This window comes from Sceloporus undulatus, chromosome 1 (assembly GCF_019175285.1).
Source record: "Sceloporus undulatus isolate JIND9_A2432 ecotype Alabama chromosome 1, SceUnd_v1.1, whole genome shotgun sequence".
NCBI classification, from domain to species: domain Eukaryota; kingdom Metazoa; phylum Chordata; class Lepidosauria; order Squamata; family Phrynosomatidae; genus Sceloporus; species Sceloporus undulatus.
In genome coordinates this window covers 322,586,460-322,598,929 of record NC_056522.1, presented here as the reverse complement: position 1 = coordinate 322,598,929, position 12,470 = coordinate 322,586,460, and the positions used below count along the sequence as shown (strand labels likewise).

At 40.6% G+C, this 12,470-nt stretch overlaps 2 protein-coding genes across 7 annotated transcripts in view; both read right to left on the bottom strand.

Moving 5' to 3' along the window:
• The window catches only part of FSIP1 (fibrous sheath interacting protein 1), a 591,530-nt gene that overhangs the window by 497,735 nt on the left and 81,325 nt on the right, over positions 1 to 12,470 (bottom strand). The window lies entirely within an intron of this gene.
• The window catches only part of BMF (Bcl2 modifying factor), a 40,456-nt gene that overhangs the window by 23,782 nt on the left and 4,204 nt on the right, over positions 1 to 12,470 (bottom strand). For 2 of the 3 annotated variants that reach the window (XM_042464527.1, XM_042464519.1), the window contains exons 2-3: positions 9,075 to 9,185; positions 3,878 to 4,198 (exon numbers count right to left, since the gene is read on the bottom strand). In XM_042464527.1, the coding sequence (XP_042320461.1) occupies positions 3,878 to 4,198; positions 9,075 to 9,147 (394 nt within the window). In that variant the 5' untranslated portion in view covers positions 9,148 to 9,185. The remainder of the gene's footprint in view (positions 1 to 3,877; positions 4,199 to 9,074; positions 9,186 to 12,470) is intronic. The other variant, XM_042464534.1, reaches the window with a different exon arrangement.

Here is a 12,470-nt window from a genome sequence, read left to right as displayed (position 1 = left end):
TTCCTAATCTTATTCTGATTCCTTGACTGTAGTCTTCATTCTGATTGATGTTTGATCCAAGGTATGGAGAAACTTTGACTATTTTGATTTCCTCGTTGTCTACACTGAATCTATGTAAATCTTCTGTAGTCATTGTTTTTGTTTTCTAATGTTCAACAGTAAGCCTATCTCAGCACTTTCTTCTTTGACTTTTTTTATTAATTGTTCCAAGTCGTGGCTATTTTCTGCTAGTAGTATGATGCCATCTGAATATCTTACCTACTTGATGTTCCTTCCTCCAATCTCCTCTGTGTCTATACCTGCTGTGCATATGATGTTTTCTGTATACAATTTGAACAAACAGGGTGATAGAATGCAACCTTGCGTGACTTCCTTTCCAATTGGGAACCATTCTCTTTATTTATCATCTGCTCAAATAGCACCCTCTTGTCCTGAGAACTGACACCTCTTTCCTCGACCTGAAATTGTATCTGAAACTTAATTCAGCCCTCAAACTTAGAGGATTCCTGCTGTTGTCACAAAATAAGGGTGGGCATCTGTATGGATGCCAATTTCCACCCCAACAGCCCTTGGGTGAGCTGCAGTGATATACAGTGCGCCCACATCATACACGGGCACATTATACGCTGCTTTCAACACACACTGAAAGCAGCACTGCTTCTTCCGGCACCATGAGCCATAAGAAAGAATGGTGCATGCACTGACACCGTGCACCATCGCGTGCCACCGCAAGCACAAGCTCCATTACTTGTAATGGGGCTCAAGTGTACGTGCTTTTTGTTTTACGCGGGGGATCCCTACGTAAAACAAGGGAGCACTGTATCCCCAACCAAAGAGGAAGAGACATCTCTTCCCCTTTCATTTCTGTTTATTTTTCAGCCTTTTACGGGTTCATGGGGGCCTGCAGGGGGAACAAAAATGTGTTTTTGAATGCTTTAGGGGTATTTGGGGAAGGTTGGGAGCTTAAGGTTGTATGGGCTCTGGGCTTTAAGACATTTTTGGGAGGTCTAGGTGTGACTTACAAACCAGCCAATCAGAAGCCAAAGACCCTAAGCCAATCAGGTGCTGGCTGAGGAGTTTGAAGATTCCACTTGGCAGTTGGGTTGTGTCAGTTAGTGTCTGGAATCCTGAGGAATGAAACTGGAGTTCAGTGGGGGAGATAGTTAGTGTTAGGTCTAGAGAGGGACAGTATTAGTTCTGGAGAGTCTAGAGGAGAGACTCGGTGTAACCAGACTCAGAAAGAGGGGTTTGGGTTACATAATTTCTGGAATGATAGTATAGCCTGTGCCTATGTGCCCTAAAGACCAGTTAAAAACTGCCTTTATTACACATAGGGGATTATATGAATTTACAGTGTTGCCATTTGGGTTAAAGAACACACCCTCCACTTTCCAAAGATTGGTGGACAACATTTTAGCGGAGTTAAAACATTGTGTGGTAGCCTACATTGATGATATCGGTATCTTCAGTAAGTCTTGGGGGGAACATATAATAACATATACAGACTAAGCCTGAAGGAAGGAGACTCCGCCCTCCACAACTGCCATCTGCCGGCCTGAGAGGGAGTTCACCAGGCAAGTCCAGTTCCATCAGGACTAGCCTGGAAGAAGGAAGAGCCCTCCCTCCAATCCATCTGCCTTGGTCCAGGCCTTAGAGGGAGAGAAGAACCACTGGACCTCATCCCCTTTCCCTCCACCATTCCCTTCTCCTTTTGTTTCGTGTCTTTTAGATTGTAAACCTGAGGGCAGGGAACTGTCTGATTAAAAATAATATTGTAAGCCGCTCTGAGAGCCATTAGGGCTGAAGGGCGGGATATAAATACCTAAATAAATAAATACCTAAATAAAACATATACAACATCTCGCTAAGGTACTGAAAAAACTGAAAGAGAGTGGAATGACTGGTGGCGTAGTGGTTAAATGCCTGTACTGCAGCCATTCACTCAAGAACACAACGTTGCGAGTTCAAGACCAGCAAAAGGGCCCAAGCTCGACTCAGGCTTGCATCCTTCCGAGGTCGCTAAAATGAGTACCCAGACTGTTGGGGGCAAATTAGCTTACTTGCTAATTAGCTTACTTGCTGCTCACTGCTATGATCTTTGGAATAGCGGTATATAAATAAAACAAATTATTATATTATTATTATTATTAGTTCAAAGTGTCACGTAGGGAAAAGAGAGAGCCGATATTTAGGCTATATATCCCATTCCCCACCACCATTCCCTTCTCCTTTTGTGTCGTATCTTCTTAGATTGTAAGCCTGAGGGCAGGGAACCGTCTAACTAAAAGATTGTATGTACAGCGCTGTGTAAATTTACAGTGCTTTATAAATAAAGGTTAATAATAATAATAATAATAATAATAATAATATTGTGGATGGCGGGACCATCAAGGCAGAAACTTCTAAAGTAGAAGCCATAGTTAACTGGTCCGTCCCTACTTCAAAAAAAGGTGTGTGGTCATTCCTGGGATTGGCAGGATACTATAGGAAGTTCATTCCAAATTTTAGCAATACTGCCAGCCCATTATCCGATTTAACCAAAATGGATAAGCCTGCTAAAGTTCTCTGGTCAGCAGAATGTGATAGTGTGTTCACGGAATTGAAACGTCTGATGACCACGGCTCTGGTTCTGATGGCTCCGGATTACACCAAGGCTTTCATAGTTACTACGGATGCCTCTAATGTTGGTCTGGGTGCCGTATTAAGCCAAGAAAGGGAAGAGGGTCAGATCCAACCGATCTTATATATAAGTAAGAAACTCTTACCTGGAGAAAGACACTTAGCCACAATAGAAAAAGAATGCTTGGCTATAGTGTGGGCTGTAAATAAACTTAAGCCATACTTGTGGCGGAGAAAGTTCGATCACTCTCCCTTGTGTTTGTTAAATAAGACGCGGGGAAATAACAGCAAGTTATTACGATGGAGTCTTATGTTACAGGACTTTGACTTGGCCATTCAATATGTCAAAGGTAAGGAAAATGTAGCGGCTGATGGTCTCTCTAGACAATTTGAAGAGGGGTAAAAGAAGAGAGACAAGGTTTGTAAACAGGCTGATATGACAATGTATATAAGTGACATATATATGTGTATAGTGACGATGTTTACCTGTTGTTTATATAATGTTATATATAATGGGTAAGTATAATTAATAACTGAGAGTTCCTTGGCCCATATAACCTTTTGGTTATGTGTGTCAATGAACCTATTAAAGGGGGGAGGTGTGTGACGAACTGACTTACAAACCAGCCAATCAGAAGCCAGAGACCCTAAGCCAATCAGGTGCTGGCTGAGGAGTTTGAAGATTCCACTTGGCAGTTGGGTTGAGTCAGGGTTTGGAATCCTGAGGGATGAAGCTGGAGTTCAGTGGGGGAGATAGTTAGTGTTAGGTCTAGAGAGGGACAGTATTAGTTCTGGAGAGTCTAGAGGAGAGACTAAGTGTAACCAGACTCAGAAATAGGGGTTTGGGTTACATAATATCTTGAGTGATAGTATAGCCTGTGCGGCTGAGTTATTATTGGAAAGTTAAAACCAGACTTGTATATATGTAACAAAAGAAGACATAGTAACAACTTCATGTCAAAATTACCTTTGCCTATTCTGTGTTAAAATAAACTTTTATTCTTGGTTAACTATCCACTTGGTCTGTGATTTAACATCCATCCACACTACTGACCTTTAAAAACCCACAGGTGTGTTGGGTCACAAAGAAGGAAAGAATTGTGAAGTGGTGGGGAAAACGTTACACTAGGGCAGCCACAAAATGGGGTTGGGAGCACATGAAACCTTTGGACTGCATTTTACCCAGTTTTTGCTATATATACTTAAGTTATACCTTTGCTGAAAAACAAAGAAACATGTAAAATTCAAGCATTCTTACCATAGAAGAGCCTCTGGGGCTCTTCTGTGACTCCACAAGGTAACATCACATCCTGGCTGGAAGAGGATGGATTGAGGGTTTGAGTTGCCTTGTCTTGCTGCCTGGCCTGCCTGCTGCCAGGGCCACAACAATGTGTAAGTGGGAAGAGCTGGAATCTCCCCAGGAGACAGTTGTAAGATTTGCTCTGGGTAAAAATGCCAGGAAAGGTCATCTCACTGGGCTGACTGGCAAGCCCACAATCTTCAGCATGAAACACATCATCCTCCAGCCCATCCAGAGTGGAGAAGTCATCATCCAAGTAGCCAGGCGGATCCATTTTACCTGCAAAAATAACAGACACACATATTATGAAGATGCAACTGAATGGATATGTTGGATAATGGAGAGCACCAGGAAATTCCTGAAGAAAATCTGCATGTGCTTTACTGACTACAGCAAAGGCTTTGACTGCATAGGTCACAAAAAGTTAAGGAGGGCTGACTGTACAGAAAAACAGAGTGGTTCTCAATCAGCAAAGAGATCAGGCAAGGCTGCATATTATCACCCTATTTATTCAGCACATATGCAGAAGATATTATATGAAGGGCAAGCTTAGACTCATAGGTAGAAGGAGTGAAGACAGGAGGAAGAAACATTAACAACCTAAGATATGCAGACGACACAATACTACTAGCAGAAACAAATAAAGACTTGGAACAATAACTGAAGAAGGTGAAGGAGTGAAGTGCCAAGGATGGATTAATATTGATAATTAAAAAACAAAAATAATGGCCATGGAAGATGTACAAGAATTTCTCCTAGACAATGAGATCCTTATTGGAAAAACATATGAACAGCATCCAAATCTGCGGGACTGGTGCACCATGTCACTGTTGGACGTTTCATGTGCACTGAGGGGCTGTGGTATCATTGTGGCCATGTCTCCAGATTGGCTCAGATGGGTTGACTCCCTCCAGGTCTGAGCAATGTGGAGCACTCCACCATATCCTAGGGTTAGACAATGCATGGAGAATGACTAGTATTCTTGCCACATTTATTTCTTTATCATGTTTCCCACTTCTGACCACATACTATAACCTATGGTCTTCCAAATGTTATTGGAACTCCATTCTCATCAACCTCAGCCAGCTTGGACAATTGTGAGGGATGATAGGAGGAGTTCATCAGCATCTGAAAAGCCACACGTTGGTCCATCCTGGCATACGGGATATAGCTGTACTGGGTTGGCCCCCTCTCTGCTCTCTTTTTGCTGGCAGGCAAAGACTTTCCTATGTAAACAGACCCTTAGCCACTAACGGCTTGGGTTAAGAAAATGTGCAATGGGCGTGCTATTTTTTATATGAAATATGTGTTTTATGTGTTTCTTAATTTAAATTAATGTTTCAAAAGTAATTTTATTTGAACTGACTATTTTAAAACTATTATAGCACCTAGTGCTTTAGCTATTTGACTTTAACTTATATTGTAAGATGTTTTGTGTCCCCCCTTTTGGAGATAGATAAATAAATAAATGTGGTATATGCCTAGTGCCAGCATCCTGCAACACAGGACATCCCTTTAGCAAACTTACTAGTCAGATAGCAATATAAAAGTGAGACTCAAGAGGGGGAAAATCCTGCCTTTACTCATGTGCCAAAAGACCTGAAATGAAATGACCGAAGAATTTACACAGAAGAGAAGCAGTTTTTAAAGACAAATGGGTAACTTATAGAGATCTCTTATTGTTGCAAGGAGAACATTGCAGAAGGAAGACAATGATGAACTGAAGTTTGAGGGATATATATTTCAGTGGTACTTGTAAGGAAAGATGTTTGAGAGACCTAAGATGGATAAGAATTTATATGAGATGCAAGTAACAAAATTAGAATTTGAGACTGAATTGTATATGGATGATGATTATTTAATTGCTAAAATGTATAAGCTACTGTTGACAATAGAAATGGAAGAAGAACAAGTTAAAGAATGCATGAAAAAATGGGCCCAGGATATATACGTAATAATATACAGCTGGATCAGTAGGGAAAAAATGTGGACAAAGAACTTAAAATTCACTTTAAGTTATGATTTAAAGGAGAATTTTTACAAAACAATATACTGGTATTTGACTCCAGAGAGATTGTCTAAGGTGTATAAGGCTTTCCAACATATATTAGAAATTAACCAAAAAGAGGGAACTTTTTACCATATGTGGTAGACTTATCTTAAGGTGTGAAAATATTGGACTCAGATGTATTCTATTATGAAAGACATTTCAAAGTTTAAATTTAAATTGAATCAGAACTCTTCCTACTGGGTTTGATAGATGAACAGATCAAGAAGAAATGTGGAAGAATTGCCAATATATTATTACAGCCACTAGAATATTCTACATGCAGAAATGGAAGGTTGAAGAAATCCCAGCACAAGAATGGCTGAAGAAATTCTATGACCTTGTTGAAATGGACAAACTGACAATCTTGTTTAGAGAGAAATCTGTTACATTTTTTCAAAAGTAGTGGGAACTGAAAATTGACTTTATGAGAAAACACTGGGGGAAATAACAATTTTAGGATTTGTAGAATATTAGAATGGAATAGTATGTACAAGTGTATTTTAAAAGAAAACTGGCATCATTTGATATATCAAATTATTTGATATATAGGACTAATTTGATATAAATCATCATCAGCTAGTAAGCTGGAAATCATATGTATTCTCTTTTCTTTTGTTATATTGTTATTTTGTGTAGTGTGTTTGTTTGTGGAATTATTTCTGGAATTTCAATATGGAATTTTTCCAATATGTGTTGCTTTATTATATTAAATGTTATGTGTTAATACTTTTTTTAAAAAATGACCAAAGACAAAATACATTAATTCCACAGAAATATCTAGCATTCCAAAGGAGACTAATCTGTAAAATCTCATTCAGTTGCTTGTGTGGAACAAAAGGCACAAAAATGCACAGACCTGAGCATTGCCCATATCGAAGGTAAAAGATTTGTTCAGTGAAATCTTGAATACAAAAATTCAGTTTCTTCCTTTTTTGTACAATGCACATAGGTGAAAATAGATGTTCTTGGTAACACTGACTAAGATTGTATTGGCAGGTATAACTATGCCAGTGGAAGATGAAGAGGCACAGCAGCAGAGGAAAAGGGGCTATGGATGCTGTCATCTCTATCAGGAGATAAAGCCGCATGAGCAGCTTAGGGACCAGCAGGGCAACTTTATTCTCCAGTGGCCCTTCCACACTACAGAGTTATAGCACAATATCACTTTAACTGCCATGGTTACACTCAATGGAATCCTGGGATTTGCAGTTTAGGGAGGCGCATTTAGAATTCTCAGCCAGAGATCATGAATCCCGCATTGGGAGAAAGGCAGCATACAATCTGAATTATAAAACTAAATATATAAATACTGCCTCAGCCTCAGCAAACTTTAACTGTAGTCATGGCACTTAAAGTGGAATCATAGCTCTATAACTGTGTGATGTGAAAGAGCTCCTGATAAAAATGGCTTTTGCTGCTGTCTCCTTGCTATGCCTCCACTAAAAAAGGACTGATACTGATGATGTGAGATTGACATCAGTGGATGTAAGTCATCAAGAAGACCATGAAGATGTGGAAGTCACCAAAAGGATTTCAGCCCTTCCCTCCTTGTTGTTGTTGTTGTTGTTGACATGGCAACAGTAAGATGAACCCATCATGGAATTTTCTTGGCAAGATTTGTTCAGAAGGAGTTTGCCATTGACTTCCTCTGAGGCCGAGAGAGTGTAACTTGCCCAAGGTCACCCAGTGGGTTTCATGGCAGAGCAAGGATTTGAATCCTGTTCTTGAGAATCATGGTCCAACACTCAAACCATTACACCACACTGCCCCTCCAAAAAAAAATGGAGGAAAAAGCTTCATTTACTTCTAGTAATTGTGTCCATCTATTCTCCCAGTATCTAGTAATTGGCTCATTATGCTTGAAGAGATAAACTACAATTGTCCACAGACATACTACATTACTGCTTGGTCATAGATGATAAAAGCAGGCCTTTGTACCATTTGTGGAGCTCCTTAAAGTTATCAGTTCACTCTCACTATTTTTTATAAAGCTAGTTTAAGCTGAGGTCAGAGGCATGCATATCCCCAGATCCCAAACAAGGAAGTGAAATTCAGTCTTTGGGTCAGTTATTTTGCTAACTTGCCTAAGGCTGCATAAGCAAAGTGAAAGAGAAATGCTAGAGGGCAGATCCCTGTATGCCACCTTATCAGTCTTGCCGCTTTTCTATGTGATAGAAAACATGTCCTTTCACCACTACTGAAGTAAGATTTGGCTGGAAGTCTAGTCAACTGCACTATGAGGAAAGGGAGACAGTGGTGCTATCATACACTTTGCCTTAGGCAACTAAAACTGTTAGAGCGGTATGCTCTTATTTCACATATTTAGAGCTCTACAAGAGGTCTGTATTTATGACTTATCCCATGAGGAGGATCTTTAAGTCCAAGTTACAATCAGGCAGCATAGACAGCACTGTTCTTGCTTTAATGAAGAAGTCCTGTTCTAATATGTTTTGGGAAAACAAAAGAGGAAAGCAGCCTAGTGCTATGCCTTCAAGCTGTGGTTCCCAATTGCTGTCCCTGATATTTGAGGACCAAAGATCAACAAGATCTAAGGACAAGTTTGTGGACCATTACCTTAAAGACCATTGTTAACTGCCCTCCAGTCGAATTTGATTCATGGTGACCCTATGGATGAGACACCTTCAAGTCCCCCTGTCTTCCACTGTTCTGCTTAGGTCCAGCATCTCAGGGCTGTGGCCTCCTTGACTCAGTCCATCCACCTGGTATGCAGGCTTCCTCTCTTTCTATTGCCCTCCACCTTTCCTAACATTATTGTATTTTCTAGTGAGTCATGCCTTTTCATGATGTGGCTGATGTACAGCCTCAGTTTGATCATCTTGGCTTCCAGGGAGAGCTCAGGATTACTTATCTACATGTGTCTGTGTGTGCGCGTGTGCACATGCCTTAAAGTCAGCTGTCAACTTATGGCAACCCCATGAATTTCCACATTGTTTTCCTAGGCAAGGAATGCACTTACTTGAGAGAAAGGTTTTATTGAACTCAATAGGGCTTCCTTCAGAATGACTGAAAATATGAACTATAAAGAGACTCAGAAAAAAGAGGAATAAGGTATGAGTGCATGGGTTTAAACCTAAACACACTTACCAAGATGAATGCCCCGCTGCCAGGAAAAATTGTAGGACTTATTTCCAATTATCCATGTGCAATACCATGCCATAAACTTTGAGGTTGGGTTGTTGGTGTTTTTTACAGTATCTAGAGAAGGGGAAGGATATGACAGTGACAGAAAGCTAGCACAACAAATGAGGAGGGAAGCTATCTCCATTGCCTGAAATATTCCAAGTCATACACAGACACATGTAGATATAATCTGCCCCGCACACTCAGAACAACCGGGAAGAACTTGCTGGAAATCCCACCTTCTAAATATATTACTACATCCCATATGGCCTTCTCAGTAGCGGCCCCACAAATCTGGAACAGTCTTCCCGAGGAGCTCCGCCTTATCACCCCCCTGGAAACATTTAAAAAGAGGCTTAAAACCGTCCTCTTCTGTCAAGCCTTCTCCTCTGGAAAATGAAGTTGTGTATTTTGATCCCATCGACTCTCTGCCTCACCCTATTGAATGATTGTTTTAGATTTATATAGTGCATATTGTGTTATGGGTTTTTATCTATTTTTATGATGTGTTTGTAACTGGTTTTAATTCTGTGTAAACCGCTTTGATCTTTTGGAAAAGCGGTATATAAATAAAATTTATCATCATCATCATCATCATCATCATCATCATCATCATCATCATCATCTTACTGGCCCAGGGTTAGAGGAACATCTCATGCCTTGCCTTGTCTCCTTAGTCACATTGAGAGAATACATGGACCCATAAACTGCTGCTGAGAGTCCCTTTAAGAGCTTATTTTCTTTCCTTGTCCATGGGAAGTGGACTGGTTCACATGGTTTCACTCAGCCTTCAAGATGAAAGTTCATTAGAGGAAACAGGCAAGTCTTGAACAATTTTGAAATGCAATAGGAAAAACAGGTAAGCATCTTCATTCCTGCTGCACACATGGATTTCAGAGCCCAGAGTTTGCTCTACAGACAGTACCTGACTACATTAGTGAAGGAGAGGCAGAACATCGATCTCCTAGAAGGCAAATGTTAAACATACTTTATCTGTGACTGCACAGTACCACTACCATGCTCAGACCTGATCTATATGTGTGGTAGGATAAGGTGGTATGAACTCCTCTGCTTAAGGCTATAGGAAATCACAATTTTTTTTAAAAAAAAAGTTCTTTCATGTAGGAAAACAATGCTGGGTCCATGTGCAGCTCCTCCACGTGGTGAACCACTGAACTTAAACAAAAGATCATCAGGCCCTGGAATGAACTATAATGGTTTTCCTATTCCAGTTTAGCCTTGTTTCAAGAACAAGATTTTCCTGTGCTTTGATGTCTTCCTGTATCCTTGGTTCTGGTTTGTTCTTTGGTCCTGATTACTGGCATATCTAATGGCCCTTAGCTCATTTAAAATTTAAAATTGCTGTTTATGGCCACAGAGCTGGGAAATGTTTGGATGATGATGACGATAACTGTCACAATCCTTCTGCTCAGTGCTACTCAAAGTGTTAGCCCAAGTATCATTGTCTGCATGCACTGTACTGGCTGCTGGTCCCCAATACATTCCTAGGAAAGTAAAAACTTTTAGCCAGTGGGTACAAATATGATGCCGGTCCCTGGCACACTGGGAGGGAAAGTGTGCTAGTTCCTCATAACAGATGGCTTAAGAAGGATTGCCTCAGCCAGCAGTGCCGCTAGTCATACTGGCTTGGGGATTCTGGGAACTGACATCCAAGAAAGTAACTCTGCTCTGCCCTGAAAATATTCTAGCTTCCAAAACAAACAAATAAATACTTGCATAGTGAAGGGCCATACTAGTTTCCCATAATTTTAGGATTTTTAAAAAACTTTTTTTCTGGTGCAGAAGCACTCAAAAATTTGATACAAACCCCTGCTGTCTCCAGCGGTAGTCTAGGATACCCATTCTGCTACATCAGGGGTAGGCAACCTTTTTGAGCCGGGGGCCGGGTTGCTGTCCCTCAGACAACTGGGGGGCCGAACCCAAAAAATAATTAATTAAATATTTTTTTTAAAAAATAAATAAATAAATAAACTGGGACAAATGTAGGACGAATTTTTTCAAATGGAGGACACTTTTTTTAAAATGGAGGACACGCTCAAAAATTGGCTGATTTTTTTTAAAATGTTAATATAAATGCATGTTTCTGAGGCTTCTATAGACAATTACCCCCCTTTCCCCCCCACGCGAGAGGCCAAAGGCCCCGGCAGCAATCGGCGGCAGGACCGGGCTGGGGCTGGTCCCAAGGCCTCGCCGGGCCGGATCCGGCCCGCGGGCCGTAGGTTGCCTACCCCTGTGCTACATGAACAGATAAACCCATGTTACAACTGGCGGTAGACGATGAGAACAAACAGCTGGTGAAATGCTGAACTACCAGAGAAATAAAAAGAAAGTTGCTCTCATCATCCAGTACCCCGAACACTTAGGTCCAATCTTACCGCCTGCCCCCCACCCCCAACCTGTTATCTAGTAATATGGACCCCAAACACTCACGTTGTAGCTGTGTCACTGGGACTTACTCTTGAGTATGCTTGCATCAAATTGAGCTGTGTTTGGTATGCATCATGAGAAAATATCTGGCCCAATCCACTTTGCTTTCAAACAGACCCACATCTTGTCCATAGTCACAACTGCTAATAATAATCCCCCCCAACACTTCTTTGATTCCCTGGTCAGAAAGATTTCCCTACCTGTGGTCTACAGGCACCCACTATCAATTTAATAACTGTCACAGCTTTTAATAATAATAATATTTATTTGTATTCCGCTTAATCTTGAGGAATCCAAACAGATTACAGCAGTAAAACAAGGTACAGTTAAAAGAGAAATGCATTAAAAAATCCAAGATCCCCATTCCTTCCCCCTATCATAAAAACATAATCAAACACTAAAAAGAGATTAAACCAAGAAGTTAAAAAACCCATTAGTGTACAATAAAAATTAAAATGAAATAAAAAAAAATTCAAGCAGAGTCCAGGTAAAGTAAAAAATAAAGATGAAGGATAATGGGAGAAAAAAAAGAGGGGGGAGGCAGGTGAACAAGAATGTTCTAGTCTGGAAAGGCCCGCTGGAAAAGAGAGCTTTGATGTACTCTCTCAATTTATTTCATTCCAGCTGTATCTACAGCTGCATCCACACTGCAGAAATAATCCAGGTTGACCCCACTTTAACTACCATGGCTCAATGCTATGGAATTCTGGGAATTGTAATTTGGTGAGCCATCTAACTTTCCTTGTCAGCAAGCTCTAGTGTCACAACAAACTACAGGTCCCAGAATTCCATAGCATTGATCCATAGTAGTTAAAGTGGTGTCAACCCGGATTATTTCTGCAGTGCAGATGCAGCCTATGTAACAGTTACAGCCGTCTGGTGCTACTTTTACATGGCTCCCTATTTAAGAAT